Here is a 21,753-nt window from a genome sequence, read left to right as displayed (position 1 = left end):
GGCCCTTGCAGAAATGTTCATCGCACCGCACAGTGCTGATGTTTTTAACGACAACACAAAATACATGATCCTTCAAGTAACACTGAACCCCAAATTAATTCCAATACTTGTGTTTCTTGTATGTATTTGTTCAGCAAAGTCTTGGGGGAAAAAAAAAAGTGTATCTGAAAAAAAAAAATCACTATAAAAAGATATTTTGATGGTAACTATGAACATCCAGCATGATATGAGCCAGATTCCCCAAATAAGCCTCCTGGAGCGTCAATAAGACACCTTTATGGAAAGATTAGGACCTAAAGAATCAGAATCTGCAACAAAAATCACAATAAAACAAAGTCTTGGCCTGTTAGGAAGAAGTTTCAGTCAAGAAACTGTGTAGTTCGGTTCAAAAATGAGAAAAATTACATATTTTAAGCCTAAAGATTGTCTGAATGGGGCATGCTGGGACTTAAAATTGGCACAAGAGGATTTTTGTGCAGTTTCCAAAAGGTTAAAACCCAAATGTATTCTCCTTATTAAATATTAAGTGTCACCTATAGATATAAGGCTCACATTGGTCAGTTTGTTTCTTGCCATGTTAAACTGCACGACACCATCATACCCCATGGCCGACTATAGAGGCTGCACATGTTTGTGTGTCTGTGTACACTGAACACTAATATGCCCACAAGGGAGGAATGCCATTCAGTGATTGGCCACATGCTGGTAAACGTCTGTGGTTTTTTTGTATTTTCCTGCATCGACTGCTTCATGTTGCGGTCGACCAGCAACTAAACATGTTGACTATATTTTAGTTTATTCCTCTCAGTGCACACACACACACACACACACACACACACACACACACACACACACACACACACACACACACACACACACACACACACACACACACACACACATCTATGTCTGCGTGTAATTAAAGTGTGTAAATCAGCGCACAAGGCTCGGCCCCGCATTACAGTCCAACGGTTACAATGGGAGTTACATTTTTTTCCATAATAACACGCAAGCAAAATAAGAGTTTGGCGCACACGGGCCAATGTGGAAAAAGTGGGTTAATCCTCCTTCAGCAAGGCCAACTTGGCAGAACTTCACATTCTCCAAGTAAACAGGAGAAAAGGTTCCACATTGCTTCAGCAGCTTGATTTACTACTTGACATTTTGCTGCTACCTCTTCACTAAAGTCCCACCCTGATATGTACCCACACCTAAACCACACCTGTGGCATGATCGACCTCGAGTTTTCTACCTTGAATCTCAGCACTTTACAAACAAAACGGACATTCCTGGGAGGCTTGACTGTGTCTTTACGGCTGATATTAAGCTGAAATATAAAAGCATGATGCCATTCCCGTCTGGACCACAAAGAGAAACCTCTGTGCGACCCTTTGACCTCTACGCTGGACAAGACAACGAGGCCTCTACGCTGATGGATGAGGGTCAAGCAGAGGGTAAAAAGATTAAAAAACAACCTCAAAGTTCCCATTTTGTGTCCGTCTGCCACTGATTGATGAACCATCTGGTCTCAAAGAATTATGGATCGACTCATCTTCTCCCCCACAAATTATGCGGGGATGTCATTTGGCAAGTCCCAAATGACTCATATGGCTCAGAAAAAAGAAGAATGACGATCTCACAGGGCCAAAAATGTGATCGGTGGTGTTAAACACATTGCCTTGATGAAAGAACCAAGCGAGCCACGTCCTCCATGCTCATTATGAGGAGCAAATTGTTTGTCATGTGTTAACAACACACACACAGCTAATGGAAAGCAGGTGTGTGAGAGGATGAGGTTGCCGGTTTAAGGTCCTTTGCAGGTGCGTCTTCACTAACCTGGAAGTGCTGGAAGGTCCTGTGCCGGTCGTCACATCTGTCCGAGAAGGTCCTGAGAGTCCTGAAGAACAGCAGCAGATCCCTGCTCTCCTCCACCCTGAAACAATGAAAAGATGTCGCACACGTAATGCACGAGTTGTGTGTGAAGCGCGCGAGCAGGGCGGCGACTTCAACCCTCCTCCTGCGTCGACACAGGATGTGTTCAGGTACAGTAGAGGAGTGTAGGTCAGGTGGTTACGACGGGGTCGTGCAGTCTGGGAGTTGTTCAAGTTTTTACCTCTTCACGAGGTGTTTTTGGGACCTGAAAGTATTTGGAAATATTTGGCTATATATATATACACACTATCTAGTGTCACTTCTGGTTAAAAAATGTAAAACAAGATGGCGACAAATAGGTGACGTTAAGCTGACTAAATCCAGTTCTTCTATACGGTCTACATGGTGCACACATGCATGGTGTTAAGTGAAAAACTCTTATGAGTGCCATAGACTGCTGGATTGAATACAATTTGAATAAACGCTGACGTTTTTATTTTTCATCTGCAAAAACAAAAACAATGTCCAGTTGCAGTTTGTGGGAATGGTTTAGTTTAGCAGCTACTAAATATGCTCATAACTCCAAAATATTGGGCAAGACTGAGAATACTGTGTAACAAAACATACATAGAAAAAATGCATTATAATTAATACAATATATTCAAATAGCTAAATCCTATAGCATCCTTGAACAATATATGCAAATAGCTAAATCCTATAACATCTCCAAACAATATATATGCAAATAGCTAAATCCTATAGCATCTCTAAACAATATATTCAAATAGCTAAATCCTATAGCATCTCTAAACAATATATTCAAATAGCTAAATCCTATAGCATCTCTAAACACAAGCGTAAACCAAGCCTTCACTCGTCCAACCCGTCTGTAACAGGAGTTTTTCAACAGGAGGTGCATCCCTGCATTAAGCGAGCTGCCTATCACAATGGCAACAGTACAATAGGAGCACAGAAGCTCTGTTGTGGTTCGGGTCGCTCCGCCTCAGGGAGCCCGGGACGTTCTGTTGCAGGCGTTACAGAGTTTTCCACGAGGGTTCAAGGCTCGACGGCAGCCGGGTGAAGTTTCCAGATGACTGTTATTCCGCAAAGAGCCGAAGGAAACATGGCAGCACGCTCCCGAATACAGAGCACGACCGAAAAGACAAAAGAGAGAGCGACAGAGACGCCGATTGATGATGTTGTTGTGAACTCTGGATGATGCAGTTTGATTATATCTTCAATATGGACCCCATTAAACCATACAGGGGAGTCGCAAAAACCATATCGTGCAGCGATTCCCATGATATGTGTGGGCTTAGAAAGCTTTTAGTGGCTTCAGTTCATCTGCCCGAAGAAGCAGTGAGATCTGTTTGCAGTGAACAGTGGAGACAAAAAAATCAGTCCCGACTTCAATCCCGACACGATATTATCGCGATACTGCGATACATTGAGTATTGCGATTTATTTGCTTCTTTTTCAACCGCAAATTCTCCCCGAAGGAAAACTTTGTCAACAAAAAATACATTTATTTTATTATTCTAGGACCAAAACATTTAGAATTGATTAAATAAAAGATCGATCCTTGGCTCCCGTGTATCGATACAATATCGCCCGCAAAATATCGCGATACTATGCTTTATCGATATCGCGATACTATGCTGTATCGATATCGTAATACGATGCTGTATCGATATCGTGTGATTTGCTTTATCAATATCGTGATACTATGCTGTATCGATATTGTGATACTATGCTGTATCGATATCGCGATACTATGCTGTATCGATATCGCGATACTATGCTGTATCGATATCGTGATACTATGCTGTATCAATATCGCGATACTATGCTGTATCGATATCGTGATACTATGCTGTATCGATATCGTGATACTATGCTGTATCAATATCGCGATACTATGCTGTATCGATATCGCGATACTATGCTGTATTTATTTTTTCCCCCCACACAACCCAGGTATCTGACTCCTAGACTGTGATGTCATATTTCCCGCTGCCTCACTGACCGAAGAGCCGATAACAGACTGGGATTTGTTTTGGGATGAATCCGTTAAAAGCTTTGCGTTCCTGAAGAGGCGACAGTGACCTAGTTTACCGACCAGAGTGACGGAGCGTTTAAGGAACGCCCTTTGCTGCGGAACAAGGAAGTTAACTGTTTTAACAACACAATAAAAAACAGTTTAATTACAACGTCTGGAATACTCGCAAGTACACAAGAAGTGTGTTTGTGTCCCTTTAGTTTCAGACTGGACTCTCCTGCAGCCGTCCGGACCTCAGGCTTCACACTATCGGCCTCGCTCAAACACGAGCAGCTCTGATCCGTGTGTTTCTTTAACTGCAGGTCAGCGACAAGACCAGCTCTGTGTTTTAATGGCAGGGGTTCAGGAGGAAGTTTGACATAATCCAGCCTGCCTTATAAACCAGTTGAATGAAAGCAAGACTACGTGGACAGTAAGCTATTGCTTCCCGTCCCCACCTACTACGTCACCGTTTAGTTAACTAAATCCTCCGCTTGGTTCTTCTCATTCACACGTTTCTCAGTTTCTGCAGCTCATGAACTTGTTCACCGGGCAGCGAGCTCGAGCTGCTGGGCGCCGCCGCCGCCGAGCTAATCGATCTGATCAGATTAAGTGGAACATAACTTTTGTTTTCTCCAGTTTTACAACATGCGACTGCGAGGACAGCCGAGCAGCCGGCAGGTGGACGCGTCCAGCGCGACGCCGCCAAGAGGACTGAAGCCGACCTGCTGCTTTTTAACGACCCGGTCCGAGTGGTCACCGTGTTCCTTTAGATACTAACAAAGTTAAGAAAACCACTTCAGGGGGGACAGGAGGACAGATGCGTGTCTGCTGGACGATATTAACCAATAAAGAAAATCAGTGTCGGTGTGTTTATCTTAAAACAATCCAGACCAGCTTGAGTAACCACGTCCGTCCACCTCTCCCTCGCGGACTCTGAGAAAGCAGCAGTTTGTCAGAATCATTATCTCCAGTATTTTTCCATCTGCTTTTTTTTGTTTTGTTGCCAGATTCTGCAGACTGGACCGTAGAATCCAGATGTGGTTTGGCTTCGGATATAGAGAGCAAATCGGACTTCGGTGCAGATCGACTGTACGGAGGAGACGCTTTTCTGGTAGAAAAATGCACCTGATCACTGAAGGAGACACAACTTTATTTTCACCTTTCATACAGTAAAATTACTTAAAAATCCAACAGGGATAAAAAAAACAACTTAAAAATACAATACAATATATTGTATTTCTACCAAACTGTCCAGCTCTAGTCCACAAATAACTTCTCAGAGGGTTTCTAATCATGATTCTGTTCAATAAAAGATCAATAGTTTAGTGAGATGTAGTTTAGCTAAGACCTGCAATAAGATCAGGAATATTTCACAAGACGCAGCTCGTTGTGCTTACACACCGAATGTCCACTTATTTTTTTATGACAGATGATGTGCTGAACTGTAATTTGTTATCCGAGAGCTTTGACCTCAATGAACATTCCCCCCCGCTGTGTAAAAGCCACCTGGTAGAGTTGAAATAAACCTCAACAGACCCCGATCCGCTGCGCAGTCGCCGCAGGAGAGCAGCAGGTGTAACTCGTACCGAACGATGGCTTCGCTCCCTCCAGCGGCGGCGTGCCAGAGACACAGCACACCTCAGAGGAATGCGGCCGCTCTCAATGTGATAAGTTACACTTTACGACGCGAGAGAGGCTCAAAGTTTGTGAGCGAAGAGCAGAACGAGTGAGGATGAGGTTCAGCTGGACGACAGACGCTTTCCCTTTGAGATGCGCTTTAATAAACACTTGCGTTGAACTAAAAGCAGACAGTTTTCATCCCAACATTAAGTCTTGCAGAGCTGGACTGAGCAGAACCGACAGGGGTAAATAAATTGATTACAACTCACTGGGCCACCGGGTTTCAGTCACAACGCACCCGTTAGGTGTGATACCCGCCTCTCGCATGATGACCTTCAGTCTGCGGCCAAAAAAAAGGAAGTCGACGCCTGAACATTAACGCCACGATGTGACAGAGTGGAACATGAGCGTTAATCTGCTGCTACAACAGCCTTCCTCTCTTCTGGTTTCAGCATGTGGAGACCGACTGCTACTGGGATTTAGTCCCATTCAGCCACGAGCGCATCAGCCGGGTGACGAGGTCCCACTCAACGAGTTTAGCGTTTAAACAAGAGTGAAATGACTGTAGAGGTTTATCAGTAACGAATGCCTTTTGTTTCTTTTTAAAAAACGGAAGAAACTGGCGCAGCTTTCTTTATTTTAGTGCTACCAGTTTGATAAAAGGGCTTTCAATCTGTGCTGGGGATTATCTTTCTGATTGATTCACAGATGGGGCGCTCACTCTTGATGTTGGTCATCAACCCGGTCGCATATCTGGTTCAACTTCTTGTATGAGTTATTTGGTCATGAAAGTCGATTCTTCGTACGAGCTTCGTCTGTAACTCTTGGTTGTAAAAGCTCTTTATTGGACAATCAAGTCGTCCTTTTTGAAGATTTAGACTGAAAGGGGTTACGGGAAGGTGAGGGGAGATCGGTACGGTGCCTTTTACAACTGTAATCAATTTTAATGATGCAGCTGTCCCACGGTTTTGTACTGTTTTATTTCCCACTGCTGCAAACATGCACGGTGGGTTTTATGGGAAAATAAATAGAAATTGCTAAACAAAAGAAAGCGGATTAATCGCGTCAACTCGCAGACAAGCAGGTCGACTGCACACGATGTGGCAGGAAATACACGGGGGAGGATTTAATGAGTACAATCCTCTTTTCAGATCAGCTGACTGGCGGTATTGGTTCTTACCCGGACAGGAAGCCGCTGAGGTTCTGCAGGTCGCTGGCGTCCATCACCACGTTCAGGTCGCTGATCGTCCTCCCGCATCCCGAACCCTCCTGCAGGACAAATGCACCATCCATTACTCTCGAGTCACTTCATCAGTGCGGTGATGAAGGTCATCAAACTAAAGCCTGATCTTTTTCCAGGTCCATTTTTACAGAGTTTGTGTGCATGATCTGGGATAAAGAAGAGTGAGCAGGGAGAGGCGAGAAAGTCAGAGCTGCAAGGTGAATTGAGTGCAACAGAAACAAAGCTGAATGAACATTATAAAGCTCATGAGAGGCAGGTTTTTACTGTAGGACTGTTTCAACAGACTGCATTCAATTTAGTTTGACCCAGCTAAATATAAAAAATAAAAAAACACACTAACAAAACCTGATTTCAGTTAGTGGAAGTTGTACTCGCTCAATGTAAAAAAAAAAAAGCAAATAATAAATGTCTTTTAAAACAAGTTTCACAGCAGAAACGCTAGAATTCACTTTAACGACGGGCAGGAGGAGCGAGTCAGTGGAACCAGCTGCTCTGCTGGTTGAGCCAGCCCAGAATGAAAAGCAGAAGACCTGCAAGAGGCAGGTTTTCAGATCACAAGCTTACATATTTGAAAGGATTTCCCCATGTTGAAAAATGTTTTCTTGTGTATTGAAACCGAGGCGTTGAATTGAGACACTTACTTAGTGGCCATAAAATCAATAACATTTTTTAAAAAGAGTGCTTTTACTTTGAAGAGACGACTCTAAACTTGAAATGTGTTGCACATTCATTAAACATTCCTGTAAATGCACCAGAGGCTATTTTTCATCTGCAGTCTCTATTGTTGCCATATCTTTATCCAATAGCAGCTCACGCTGTATTTCTCCTCTGAGGCAGTTTGGTCAGATGATGTTTTTTGCTGCAGCGGAGGGTCGAAGTTGAGCTACTTAAATCTTAAGTGTTCAATTGCCGTCTCCATGAGTGAACAAGTGAACGCAGGCCTCTGTCGCCCTCTGCTGGCTGGACGCACCACCAGCACCCAATCAGCACCCAAGCTCTCTGTATTAGTTTTGTGTGAATCCACTGAGTTCTAGTTGTAGTCAAAAATGAGCTGGCTTAAAAAAAAATAGTGCTCATGAAAAGAAACAGCATTGTTGTTTTTTCTTTGACCAAAAGCTTGTTTCATGTTATGAAGTAATAATGTGTTGTGCACGAGCAAAATGACCCAAGTGTGTGAATGTTTTATTGTGTTTTCATTCACACAAGTCTAAATAATAGCCAATAGTCTCTGAAATACATTCAGGAAGAGTGAACGCTACACATCCATCAGCTCCCTTTGCCACGGTTGGTCCAGAGACTCGACAACAAATCCTTTGAAAAGTGAAATGACTCACATTGACCTCAGAGAGCTGGAACTCCACCTGGAAGGCCAGTTCAGAGCAGTGACCTGACACACAGAGCTGCTGGACCAGCTTTCTGCCACCTAGCAGACACACACAGATTCACACACAAACACAGACACCAGTGCAAGTATATTATTACACTACAAGGGTATGAAGGTAGATTTGTGTCTTTTTTTTACCTAAGCAAATTTCTTGTTTGTGAGTAAATTATCTCCAAATCTTTGCTCTCAATTAAAAAAAAAATGCTCTCTCTCTCTCTCTCTCAAAAAAAGCTGTCAACTAAAATTTGCTCTCAAAAAACAATTTGCTCTCAAAAAAAATCTACTCCTAAAAAATAAATAAAAAAGCACTCTTAAAAAAAAATGCGATCTCAAAAAAAAAAAAAAAACGCTCTCAAAAAATAAAAAGCTTTCAAAACTAAAATTTCCTGAAAACAAAATAATTAGCTCTAAAAAAAAAAAATTTGCCTCAAAGAAAATTTTGCTCTAAAATTTTTTTTTTAGATATACGTTCTCAAAAAAGACATTTCCTAACGTATAGTACACACTAGGTCTTACAAATGTGTCTCTGGTACTTGTAGCTTCTTCAAAGTGGATTAGGAGACAAGTTTCCCGCAATTCCAGGTCTGTTGCAGATCTCTAATCTTAGCTAACATAGCATCAGATGCATGTACCGTTAGCCGGTGTGTTTTTTGTGTGTTGCTCTTACTGCTCTGCAGAGTCTTTGCGACGCAGCCGTTCAGACTGATGCCGTTCATCTTCGTCTGTAGCTTCAGATCCTGCTCCAGCTCCTCCACCTCCTCCTTCAGCCTGGACAGCACCTTCTCCCTCTTGTCTCCTTGTCTCTGTCCACACATACTCAACCTGTGGAGACGGACAACAAACAGTTACCGTTTCTACACCTCAGCACTGCTGTTCACCATGTTCCGCTTACACACATGCCTTTGCAAAAAGCCTAGGTTTACTTAAAAGGAATAAACAGGAAGACTAGACGTTAAGATGTACAGCTGTATGTGGCAGAATGCTACAAGTTAAATGGTGCAAGAGATTTAAACAGTAAAAAAACTAAGCTCACATGGCCTCCTGCATCTGTCCTCTGAAGTTGAATGTTATGTCCTTGTCGTTGTCCTGCTGTTGGCTCTTCAATGCTGAAACTTCAGCCTGAAGATGCTCAATCTGAGCCTCCAGCACCTTCACCTCCTCCGTGTTCTCTTCGTTCATCTGCTCCATCGTCCTGAAGGACAAGACACAAACTGTGTTTCAATGGGTGAGCATAAAAGCTCTGTTACACCAAACAATACAAAACATAAACGAGTGAAAATAGTAATTATGAGATCATCCAGCAGTAAAAAGTGGTGTATAGTACAGTAGCGGGGCATTCATAATGTTAAATTAAAATTAGTAATAATGCAGTGTAAAACTACTGTGACAATTAAAAGTATAGTACTAATGCATCACTTATTACAATCCAGTAATATTATATAGATTCTAGATCTGAAATAGGATATTTTACGTAATTAGTAATTTTGCATTTGGCACATTAACTATAATTTGACGCTTATAATCATATACACACACATCATAATCTATTAGTTGGTTTATATTCTGCAATAATAATCTGAAAATAAACTTAAACTGTATGAAAGTAGAAGTACAAAGTGCCATACCATGGAAATACTAACATAAAGTGGTAGCTCAAATGTATATTTAAGTACATTAGATAATATTCATTCCACCATTGGTCTTTTGGGTTGCATGTTAAAGTCTGAACACACCTGAGAGGCAGTATATGGTCCACACAGGTGTGTTCAGTTACTCTGGTTGATTATACCTCAGGCCTCTGTGGCGCTGTATGAACTAATGCCGTCTTCAATTAACTTGGGTAACGTTAATGTCCATGACACCAGTAGCGTTATTGAACTCTAGCTAGCTACATTTATGCTCACTTTAGCGACAGAAACAACTGCCGTTGGTGCAGTTAGACAAACTGTCATGGCAAAAGTTAACTTACCGTACTCGTCTCCGTTAAAATGTCAAAGTATTGATGTGAAAGTGAGTTAAAATAACTGTATTAAACACTCTTTTACGTCACCTGCTTGAGTTTCGATTATTCAGCCTGACAACCAAAACAGTTCGAAGCCTCGCGCCCTCTGGACTGTACCACTTCCCACGCTGTGGGGGGGGTGGTGGGATGAACTATTTCTGTGAAGAGTTAGGCAGCTCGCTTCTCTTTTGATATAACTAGAGCAAATGTTTACAGATATACTTTCTAAAAGCACACATTAGCGAACTATTGTTATTAATAGGCATTAAATAAAAAACAGTCTGAGCTAGAAATTATGAAACCCCTCTACATTGAATACCACATTCTTAACAGCTGAAACGGTCGAGAATGATTACAGAGGTCTTAAGCAAACACAGTTAAAAGAGGAAACAGTTAATTCTTCATCGATAATATTTTTATTCATAAATAAATGTACCGTCAATCGTTTTCTGCTTTTTGTGTGTTTTCTTTTCCTTTTTCTAAAGCTGTTATTAAATCTCAGACCGCGGAACGTTTTCGTCCTCCTGAAACAAGCACGGAACGGAAAGGCTGCGGGATTGCATTGCGGCCCCGGACAGAGTTAATGGTAACACCAGCTGGATACATGTGAGGTAAACATTTCTTTTATTTTCTATTCATATACTCGTCGTCAAGACGGTTCCTCCGTCGTTTTACTTACTTATTTCGCATAACCAGTCCACACAGTGACAATAGTCGCGATCACGTGGCTCTTATCATACTGAGTTTTCTTTAATTTGTGTCACTTTAAAAAAAAAGAAGTCCACATATAGTTAGCTACAGCAAATGTAGTCTAACAACAGCTCTGAAATACACCCTACATCCATGAACGTTATAATGTTTTAGGGATGTGTTGTTTAACTGTATGGTCACTGTGGATGGATGCAGTTTGCAGTTCAATAATCACTTTCGAGTGTTTTATAAACCTGAAGAGTGCAGATCCCTTCTAGCCTACTCTCCTGCACATGTGTTAGTGATGTGTATTACAGCTGTCACCAGCGTCGATCTCAGAGCACTATGATACAATAATACATGTATAAATCATGCACTCCTTTTTTTCAGTCCAAAATCCCTAAATCATAATCATGCAGAGTAGGTTTTCACATGCAAGCTATTAGCCATAGTGTTTTAACTGTCACAATCAAATGGTATGAAAACCAGTAATGCAAAAGTCAGGGATGATAAATACAATCACGCTGCGTTCAAGAGTCATTTTAAACTGTAAAATATATATATGTATAAGAAAAGTCAAGTATATCTATTTTAAAATGTAAAGATCTGTACTGTGACTGTGCAACATATTGACCAAAGAATGTAAAATATTCAGATTTCACTGTTATAAAAACAAGAGGCTGCAAATCATCAGAGAACCAAAGTGAAATGAAGTGACGCGATTATCAGAATGATTAACTCAACATTGATCAATCCAACTTCTCTGGCGCTGTATTGATGAGCAACTGTAAGTAAGACCCACACCCCTGCTGTGTGTTGCCCCTGCTGTGTGTTGCCCCTGCTGTGTGTTGTTGTGGCAACAGAGCTATGAAGCGATTGTACGTCGGCGGGTTGAGCCACTCGATCACCCAGAAGGATCTGAAGGATCGATTTGGAAAGTTTGGCGACGTGGAGGACGTGGAGCTGCGGACCAGAAGTGACGACGAAGGTGAGGCGTCTGACACGCACCTTAAAACCCTTTTTTAAATATGTCTTTTTATGCTGTATTAATTGTTTTATGCATTTTACTATCTGACACATGCTTTAGATATGTACATAATCCACCTTGATCGTCTTATTATTATCATTTAGTTTTATTAGATTTTTTTTTCGTATGTTCCAGGTGTTCCTTATAAAACCTTCAGCTACATTAACATCAAGATTTCAGACGGCGACCTGAAGAAATGTAAGTGAACGAATACGGCTTCTCATTTAGGCTCATGATACTTTGAACAGGAGGAAACGCTCTTCACAGACCAGGTTTCAGGACCTTGACACAAAATCACGACGCAATTTTGCTGACATCCAAGCTTCTGTTCACGTGTGTGTTTGTTCTTCAGGTATGACGGTGCTGAACAAATCCAAATGGAAAGGAGGAACTCTGCAGATTGAAGCCGCCAAAGAGAGTTTCTTGCACAGGTGAGGCCGAGCTCACCATGCAGGTCTTCTGACTGTTGGGCGAGAGGAAGATGACACATAAAACATTTAATTTAAATTTAAGTGGGCTGCAAATCACAATTACTCTCAGTGTCGACTAATCTGATCCGGTATACACGGTATATACACAGAGTCTGGTACAACTCAGGGAAAAGGGTTTATCTTTCCAAAATGGAGGAGCAGCTCCAGAGAGTCTTGAAGGCGAAGCGTCTCCTCTTTGTGTCTCAGGCTGGCCGAGGAGCGGCAGGAGGCGGCGGCGCCGCAGCCGGCAGCCGAGGACAAGAAGCAGAAGATGCTGGACTCGCTGAGCAAAGCCGGCGTGGACGAGTTCACCATGAAGGCGGCGGTGCCGGGGACCGAAGTGCCGGGACACAAGGTCCAGTACCGAGCCCGGCTTCTGTGCAGACGCTTCATCCTGGAGACCAGTACTGTTTCAAAGATGTGTCGACATATTACAGTGTCATCAGTGTCTGATTTAATATAGAATATGTAAAAGGTTGTTCATGAACATACACTTTTATTAGAGAACCGCGTCTTCGGGGCCGAAATCAGGACATGAACGAGTCGTGAGAAACGCACAAAAAAGCCGTAGAGGTCATTACGTCATGAACTCACAATTTAATACACAAACAGAGCTTTCTCTACCTTTGAGGTCATAAAATACGACTTTTAATTATTATATTTTTGCAAAATATATATGTTTTTTTTCCCTTTTCTGTGCATATACACCACTAATGCATATATGAAGAGTTTTCTGTATATTATACCTTGTTAAATTATTCAAATATGCTTATAATATGCACTATCCATTACATTTAAGTATGTGTAAATACTTATATACACATTTTTAAGTGTTTAAGTACTTTTATACACATTTTTAAGTATGTTTAAGTACTTTTATACACATTTTTATTCCATCTGTATATTTAATATTCTTCTTACTGTTAATCTGCAATTTTGTTTTATTACTGTTTATTTATATTACTTAATTTTTTATCTTTATTTACTTGTGAGCAAAGTTGCTGTAATCCTGTAACTTCCCCACTGAGGGACTGATAAAGGATTATCTTATCTTAATAATCAGATTTTAGTCCGGCTGTGTGACCCGTTCGTGTTGCCGTGTGAGGTCAGAGGTGCTGAGCTCCTCTGGGTGCTGCTCTGTGTTTCAGGACTGGGTGGTCAGTAAGTTCGGGCGCGTCCTCCCCGTCCTGCAGCTCCGGTGTCGGCAGGGCAGCCGAGCCCGAACGATGAAGTACGACCCGTCCAAATACTGCCACAACATCCGCAGGCTGGACCGGACCGACGGCGAGCCGCCGCCGCCGCTCACCCCGGTCGCCCGGCTGGCCTGGGAGGAGCGGGGGGGCGACGACGACATCAGCAGGAAGCGGCGCGGCGAGTTCTCCCCGTACGAGACGCCGAGGCGCAAGACGAGCCGGCCGGACGCCGCCGGCTCTCAGAGCGCCGGAGGCGGAGCCAGGTAACGACGCCGCGGCGCTCCGCCTGCTCGTAGAAGGAACTTATGAGAGTTTAAGACTTGAACGATGAGGTCTCCGGTCTTTAGGATGTGAAGTCTGATGTCTCCTGAGTCCTTGTGTCCTTGTGTCCTGTCTCCTCGTTCTCCTCTCAGATCCAAACGGACCGTCGACGGCGCCGAGGCTCGCCGGCTCGCCAACGGGGTCAAACCCCCGACCCCCAAGGGGCCGGCTCAGGGGGCGGGGCCGCGGTTCACGGACTGGGATCTCGACCCAGAAGAGGAAATCCGCAAGGCGGCGGCGGCCCAGAGCGCCTCCCATGATGCATTGCGGCCGGAAGAGGGGGAAGAGAAGGAGGTGGAGGAAGATACAATGGAAGTAGTCGGACTAGACTACTTCGTGAAGTCTGGGCAGAAAGGTAAGAAAAACACTTAAGATCATAAATAAAAAAACAACTGAGTTGAAAGTTTGTGAATTTATTCTCTGAATCTCAGGATGTCGGAAAAAAAAGCTGTGAAAATGTGACAAACTGCTAAAAACGAGCTCTTCCTCTTCCCCAGATGACGAAGACGAGAACGACTACGACTCCGCAGACACGGATGAACTCTTCGCCTCCAGGAAACCTCCTCCTCTTCCTCTTCCTGCTCTTCCTCCAGCGGAGGAGAGACCGACTCCCCCGGCGACCGCCGCGCTCCTCTCAGGACACGACGGCGACCGGAAGAGAAAGATGAAGATGAAGAAGAAGAGTCACGCTGTTGAGGAAGAGGACGAGTCATCGGATGCTGAGGAAGAGGACGAGTCATCGGATGCTGAGGAAGAGGTCGCCTCCGGGAAAGCGTCTGCTGAACAGAGGACGAGGAACCAGAGTAAGAAGATGAAGATGCTCCCTGTTGTGGATCTCCCTTCCTCAGATTCAGAGGAAGAGGACGAAGAGGAGGAGGCGGCTGACAGCAGCTCAGATTCCGACTATGACGCCATGTTCTCTAACGTCACCCGTCTGGAGATCTCTCTGGCGGACCTCCAGAAGCTGGCTGAGGTTTCCCAGCAGGCCTCCGAACAGGAAGTGGCGCTCCCGGCCGAGCGTCCGGCCGCCAAGAAAGGGACGACGCCCGAGGAGATCCTCGCCGCCCTCATGGAGGACAGCAGCGAGGAGGAGGAGGAGCAGGAGGAGACGAAGAAGAAGAAGAAGAAGAAGAAGACATCGCTGCCCGCCTTCCAGGGTACGAGAGCGCTGAGTGAGGGAACTGAAGGAGAGGAGACGAGGAGACACAAAGGAAGGGAGGAAGAGAAGGAGGGAAGTGGAGGAAGTGAGGTTAAAAAACAGAAGCTGGACTCCAAAGCGTCGGGCCCGAATATCAACGGACGGGAAGGCACAGAATCAGAGAGCAGTGATGAAGATGAGGAGGTGGAGGAGGAGGAGGAAGAGGAAGCAGCAGTCAAGGTGGTGAAGAACATGGCTGAGACAGCTTCGTCCTCTAGCAGCGAAGAAGAGGAGGAAGAAGCAGTAAAGGTGGTGAAGAACATGGCTGACTCCTCTAGCAGTGACGAAGAGGAGGAGGAGGAAGAAGCAGTCAAGGTGGTGAAGAACATGGCTGACTCCTCTAGCAGTGACGAAGAGGAGGAGGAGGAAGAAGCAGTCAAGGTGGTGAAGAACATGGCTGACTCCTCTAGCAGCGATGAGGAGGAGAAGATGCCAGCTAAAGCAGCGTCATCTTCATCCTCTAGCTCCTCCAGCGAGGAAGAGGAGGAGGACAAGCAGCAGGCTCCTCCCCGGGTGCCGTTGGGAGCGAAGGAGGAAGAGGAGCGTCAGAGGAAGGCCAACGCGAGGCGGCTGGCCGCCGTCCAGCAGAGACAGAAAGAGGCGGAGCAACACAAGCAGCTCATCCAGGGAGCGCTGGCCAACCTGGTGAGGACCGGCGTGACCTTTGACCTCCAGAGGGGTCAGCTGACCTCCAGAGGGGTCGGGCGCAGAAATATGTCAGACTTCATGGTGTTTGCTTCTGATATTTCCAAAAAAATACGAGTCGAGGTTTCAGATCTTTGTGGGTCAAACTTTCACATTTATTTGTTTGTTTCTCTCCGTCAGGACGCTCCGCGAGCAGGAGCAGGGAAACGCATCGTCTTTGGCTCTGACGATGACGACGATGATGAAGATGAGCAGCGGGCGACCTCAGCGGTCACAAGGTCGAAGGCCACGGCGTTGCAGAACGGCCGAGCGGAGGTCGAGGCCGCCGGCGAGGAGGTGAGAGAGGAGCTCCTGCTTCAGAGGCCGACTCTGAAAAGTATGTTTTGTTTATTTATCCGATGTCGTTGACCTTAAAGGTTCGTCGGAAGCCGAAAGCGACTCAGCTGTTTGGCGGCAGCGAGGACGAAGATGAGGAGGATGCTGAGGAAGAGGAGGACGGCAGCAGGTTTGACATCCGGCCTCAGTTTGAAGGTCGAGGGGGACAGAAGGTGAGGACGGAGAGGAGCGTGCACTGCAGTGCTCGTTTCAGTCAGATGCAAACACTTAATGTGTGTGTGTGTGTTTAATGTGTGTGTGTGTGTGTCCAGCTGATGGAGCTGCAGTCTCGCTTCGGGACGGACGAGCGATTTCGAATGGACTCTCGCTTCCTGGAGGAGGAAGAGGAGGAAGAGGACAAAGGGGAGGAGTCAGGTGAGGAGTCGCATCCTAATTTTAATTTGGATCTTGTTGGTTTTATTTCCAGAAGCAGAGCTCATAAGATAAAATAAATAAGAAAAGCCTTTATGAGGTTCACGGTGGGGATTTTGCAGGATTACAGCAGCAAGAGATAGTCGGAAAAGAAGAAGTAATAAATATAAGAAAACTGTGACAAAATCATTAAAATATGAAGAGAGTCGTTTTGTGAAGATTTTAATGCTGCTTGTGCGACTGTTTGTGACTCAGAGAACAAGACGAGTGTGACTGAGGAAGAGGAGGCTCTGGAGGAGGAGAGGAAGAAGAGCCTGTCCATCTTGCAGAGCGTCCTCGGCGGCGGCGGCCAGCTGGCGTGCGGCGTGAAGACGCCCGCCAAGACCAAGACCTTCAGGTCGGCCGTCAAAACACTTCACGGTCTGACGGGAAATATTTAATATTCAACAGGAAGTGAATTAAAGCTGTGTGTGTGTGTGTGTGTGTGTGTGTGTCTGTGTGTCTGTGTGTGTGTGTGGGTGTGTGTGTGTCTGTGTGTGTGGGTGTGTGGGTGGGTGTGCAGAGACGTTGCTGCGCTGCATTACGACCCGAGCAAAGAGGAACACGCTGCGTTCGAGACCAAGACCGACGCAGCCAAGAAGGAAAGGTACGAACGCTGTTATTGTTCACGACCCCAAGAAGTGACGCAGACCAACAACCTTTAAAATGCACTCAAACTGCTTCCTGTCCTCGGTATCAAACTGCTTCCTGTCCTCGGTATCAAACTACTTCCTGTCCTCGGTATCAAACTACTTCCTGTCCTCGGTATCAAACTACTTCCTGTCCTCGGTATCAAACTACTTCCTGTCCACGGTATCAAACTACTTCCTGTCCTCGGTATCAAACTACTTCCTGTCCTCAGTTTCAAACTGCTTCCTGTCCTCAGTATCAAACTGCTTCCTGTCCACGGTATCAAACTACTTCCTGTCCTCAGTTTCAAACTGCTTCCTGTCCTCAGTATCAAACTGCTTCCTGTCCACGGTATCAAACTGCTTCCTGTCCTCAGTATCAAACTGCTTCCTGTCCACGGTATCAAACTGCTTCCTGTCCTCAGTTTCAAACTGCTTCCTGTCCACGGTATCAAACTGCTTCCTGTCCTCAGTTTCAAACTGCTTCCTGTCCTTGGTATCAAACTGCTTCCTGTCCTTGGTATCAAACTGCTTCCTGTCCTCAGTATCAAACTGCTTCCTGTCCTCGGTATCAAACTGCTTCCTGTCCTTGGTATCAAACTGCTTCCTGTCCTCAGTATCAAACTGCTTCCTGTCCTCGGTATCAAACTACTTCCTGTCCTCGGTTTCAAACTACTTCCTGTCCCCGGTTTCAAACTGCTTCCTGTCCTCGGTATCAAACTACTTCCTGTCCTCGGTTTCAAACTACTTCCTGTCCTCGGTACCAAACTGCTTCCTGTCCTCGGTTTCAAACTACTTCCTGTCCACGGTATCAAACTGCTTCCTGTCCACAATTTCAAACTACTTCCTGTCCACGGTATCAAACTACTTCCTGTCCCCGGTTTCAAACTACTTCCTGTCCTCGGTTTCAAACTACTTCCTGTTCTCGGTATCAAACTGCTTCCTGTCCTCGGTTTCGGCGCTGAGCGTTCTCCGTCGTGTGATCTGTCGTCTTCGCAGCAAGGCGGCCAGGAGGAAGAAGAGGGAGGAGGCCCAGAAGCTTCCGGAGGTTTCCAAGGAGATTTACTACGACGTGTCCGGCGACCTGAAGGCCGTGTTCGGTCCGACGAAGGACGGCGACGCTGCCGCCGCCGCCGCCGCCAACGCCGCCGCTGAAGGAGACGAGGAGGCGAACTGGGACCAAGAGGACGAGGCGGAGGAAGCGACGAAGGACGAGCAGCCGGCGCCGCAGTCGACTCTCCTCTCCGCCGACCCGGAGAACGAGGAGGCGTCCGGGTTCAAGTTCTCCTTCTTCGAGGACGCCGCGGAAACAGGAAGTGGAGAGACGGGTAAGTTTTATCCGTCAGACATTCATCTCACACCGCCCAAGACTTGTTTTCCTCATTTTTCATTTGTTTAAATCTCTCTTCCAGCCGAGTACAAAGTGGAGAGCATCCAGGCGCCGAAGGTGTCATGGCAACAAGACCTACGTTTCCAGGACAGCAGCTCGGATGAGGAAGAGGAAGAGAAGGCGCTGGAGGAGGAAGAGGAGGAGCAAAGCGGCGCCGCCGCCGCTGGAACCACACAGTGAGAAAAATTAAGATTATTTAAGTTTATTAGTTTATTTAGTTTATTTATGTTTTAAATCCACAAACGTGTCGAAGAGGCAGAAAACTCTTTTTAAATGTTTCACAATATTAAAGAAAACACAGATTTAATATATAAAAGATATGACAACGTAAAGTTTTTCTACAAAGTGGGAGGTACGACTCGATCACATGAACAGTCAAAGTATTTATTAGGACTTTAACTAACTGGTTTATTATTATTTATTAGTCTGCTGAGTATTTTTTCCGAATTTATCTATTCGTAGTTTTGTCTATAAAATGTCAGAAACTTGTGTGAATGATATGTCATGTGCCAATAGGCGGCTTTAAACTCCTTGTTTTATCCACAATCTGTACGAAACCCCCAAAAATATTACATTTAACATAAATAATAAATAATAAAAAAACTATTCTTACTAATAACTACAACCAAGAAGTTAATAAATTATAAAATAGTTGCTGATTTTACTTTAAGTTGATGGATAAACTTGTTTTTTTTACTTGAAGTCAAGAATTTAAAAGAGAAGAAAAAAAGGAGAAATTATGTATGTTTTAAAATAAAATTGTGTGCGTGTGCGTGTGCGTGTGCGTGTGCGTGTGCGTGTGCGTGTGTGTGTGTGTGTGTGTGTGTGTGTGTGCGTGCGTGTGCGCATGTGTTTGCAGAGAGGAGACGCCTTCAAAGACCGGCGGCTTCTTCTTCTTCCTCGGTGACAGCAGACTGACAGGTAGACGGTGTAAAGGTGTTTCTAATGGTCCTTCAGGTGTTACCTGTGAACTCGGGTTCATGTCATATTTCCTGCTCGTGTTCCCCTCAGAGGGTCCGGGCTCGTTCTGCCGGCCCGCTCAGCTGGAGGAGCAGAGGGAGCAGTGGGAGGAGAGGAGGACGCAGCTCAGAGAGGTACGCAGCCTTTACAATGAGCTGTAGAAACCCAACCTGATGAAACACGCTCACAAGATGCGCTGGAGGGACTTCTTGGGAGACAGTTTCTTGGGGGGTTTGTAGGTCATTATATAACATTTTGTTCTTCAGCTCTTCTATGGACCAAAAAACTATCATTTTGTCCTGTTAACAAATAATATATTAAGTGTTTGCTTGAACTCCTGAATACAAAACCAATGTCACATTATATCCCCAAACACTACTGTTACTGTTACTGCTATTACTACTATTAGTATTAATACTACTGTTACTATTACTAGGACTATTAGTATTACTACTATTTCTACTACTATTACTACTGCTACTATTAGTTTTACAACTACTATTACTGCTATTATTACTGTTACTATTACTACTGTTATTAATATTATTATTACTATTACTACTATTCCTACTGCTACTATTACTATTACTACTACTATTGCTACTTTTACTACTATTCCTACTACTACTATTAGTATTACTACTACTATTGGTAGTATTACTACTACTCTCAGTATTATTACTACTAGTATTACTACTACTACTATCCTGGTTGGTAAACATTTAAAAAGACCCTTCTGGCTCCAGGATGTCGTTGGAGTTCTTTGACTTCTGTCAGTATTTTCTAGGTTTTGTGACACTTACAGACTTTTTGCAACGCACTTGAACGCAGCATCGTGATGTCACCTGTTGTTTTGGAGTCTTTGAACACAACACTCTGGTCCAGCGAGTCAGGACACATTTACAGATTGTTGCACACATTCACTAATCTATACATACATGTATGTTTTATGAAACTCTCCTTATTATTATTATTATTATTATTATTATTATTATTATTATTATTATTATTATTATTATTATTATCATCATTATAATGTGTTAAATATCAACCTGGAGGCCTAAACTGAAATGGGGGGAAGATTTAAAAAAAATAGATTTCTACGTTTGTTTTTCACAGGAGTACCGCAAAAAACACAAGGACGCCAGGAGGAGGCTGAGGTCCTCCCTGAAGAGCTGAGGATTCTGGGAGGTGAAGTCTCTGTTTCAGTTCACGAGTCACAGGTTCAGATTTCAGCTGACGGATAGTTTCTCGCCTCTCGGGGCCGTTTGGTGCTGCAGACTGAGACCAACAGTCGGCAGGAGGGAAACCAAACGGCGGCAGAAGAAACCGGCGTCGAGGGAAAGTTGAAGATCATCAGATTATATTTTTTATTTCCTGCTGTCTGTCCATCTGCTTTGTTAACATAACGCAGCCGCAGCAGCAGAGGACCAAACCTGTTATTAAAAAACAATAAATAAACAAACAACTGTAATGGTCTTTAGTCATAAGGAACTATGTGTTTTAACAATTTAATAAAAACAGTTGTCAATAAGCTAAGATCCGCTTGTGGAGTCAAAATAATTAAATACACTAAAGATAATGATTGTTGTTCTGATGACGTCTCATTGGACGAGAAGCTTCAGTGTCACTTTGCGCTGTGAAATTAAAAACTAATGCAGTTTAAATAAAACAAATCCTACTTTTATGGAGTTGGTTTGTGTGCCATTTCAATTAACTGTTCCAAAATTATTATTTTTTTAATCAATGGTGTTTATTTTTTTTAAAGTGTCTCACATCCCAGAAATCACTCAATTGCTCTATTATATTTCTTCAATTATTAAATTTAAGGACATCAGAATAGTAAAATCCCACAGTGTAAAATAAAAGGTCACTTTTTTTTTATTCTAAAAAAAGACAAACTGTTGGGATGTTTAGTAATTGATGGAAAACATTCAAATTAGATTGTGTTTCTGGATTTGAAATGTTAGTTGTTTGACAACTTGTAGTTAAGGAAATTGCACTTTATTAATGTCTTGTTTTATGCAATTAAATACGATAATAAAATTACAGGATTACAGCAGCATTGATCACAAGTAAATAAAGATAAAAAATCAAGTAACATAAATATAATATGAAACAGAACGGTAATAACACTGTTGATGCAAAGACTCTTTGTCAAAGTAGTTAAAACGACACAAAAAATGAGTCTTATTGTTAATTTTTATACTATCTTCATGCTGAAAAGGAACTTTCACTTTATCTCACGTTCCGTTTTTCTTTATTTTGAAAAGTACAACCGG

General features: G+C 43.8%; 2 protein-coding genes across 2 annotated transcripts in view; one reads left to right on the top strand and one right to left on the bottom strand.

Annotated features, from left to right (window-relative positions):
- The window catches only part of cenpp (centromere protein P), a 74,076-nt gene extending 63,820 nt beyond the window's left edge, over positions 1–10,256 (bottom strand). The window contains exons 1-6 of the mRNA XM_068595844.1: positions 10,130–10,256; positions 9,194–9,352; positions 8,828–8,982; positions 8,111–8,199; positions 6,714–6,802; positions 1,837–1,933 (exon numbers count right to left, since the gene is read on the bottom strand). Coding sequence (XP_068451945.1) covers positions 1,837–1,933; positions 6,714–6,802; positions 8,111–8,199; positions 8,828–8,982; positions 9,194–9,348 — 585 coding nt within the window. The 5' untranslated portion in view covers positions 9,349–9,352; positions 10,130–10,256. The remainder of the gene's footprint in view (positions 1–1,836; positions 1,934–6,713; positions 6,803–8,110; positions 8,200–8,827; positions 8,983–9,193; positions 9,353–10,129) is intronic.
- A 399-nt stretch (positions 10,257–10,655) lies between these two features.
- Positions 10,656–21,116, top strand: nol8 (nucleolar protein 8). The gene is made up of 18 exons (XM_068595919.1): positions 10,656–10,773; positions 11,716–11,840; positions 12,015–12,077; positions 12,232–12,310; positions 12,557–12,704; positions 13,498–13,805; positions 13,956–14,218; positions 14,361–15,706; positions 15,887–16,042; positions 16,123–16,254; positions 16,354–16,456; positions 16,709–16,850; positions 17,016–17,099; positions 18,121–18,449; positions 18,534–18,687; positions 19,371–19,432; positions 19,523–19,605; positions 20,591–21,116. The coding sequence occupies exons 2-18, from the start codon at positions 11,720–11,722 to the stop codon at positions 20,648–20,650; spliced, it is 3,633 nt and encodes a 1,210-aa protein (XP_068452020.1). The 5' UTR covers positions 10,656–10,773; positions 11,716–11,719; the 3' UTR covers positions 20,651–21,116.
- The last annotated feature ends 637 nt before the right edge of the window (positions 21,117–21,753 follow it).

This window comes from Clinocottus analis, unplaced genomic scaffold, assembly GCF_023055335.1.
Source record: "Clinocottus analis isolate CAN_PGR_092001 unplaced genomic scaffold, fCliAna1.0.p SCAF_32, whole genome shotgun sequence".
Taxonomy (NCBI): domain Eukaryota; kingdom Metazoa; phylum Chordata; class Actinopteri; order Perciformes; family Cottidae; genus Clinocottus; species Clinocottus analis.
This window is presented reverse-complemented; position numbering and strand designations above follow the sequence as displayed.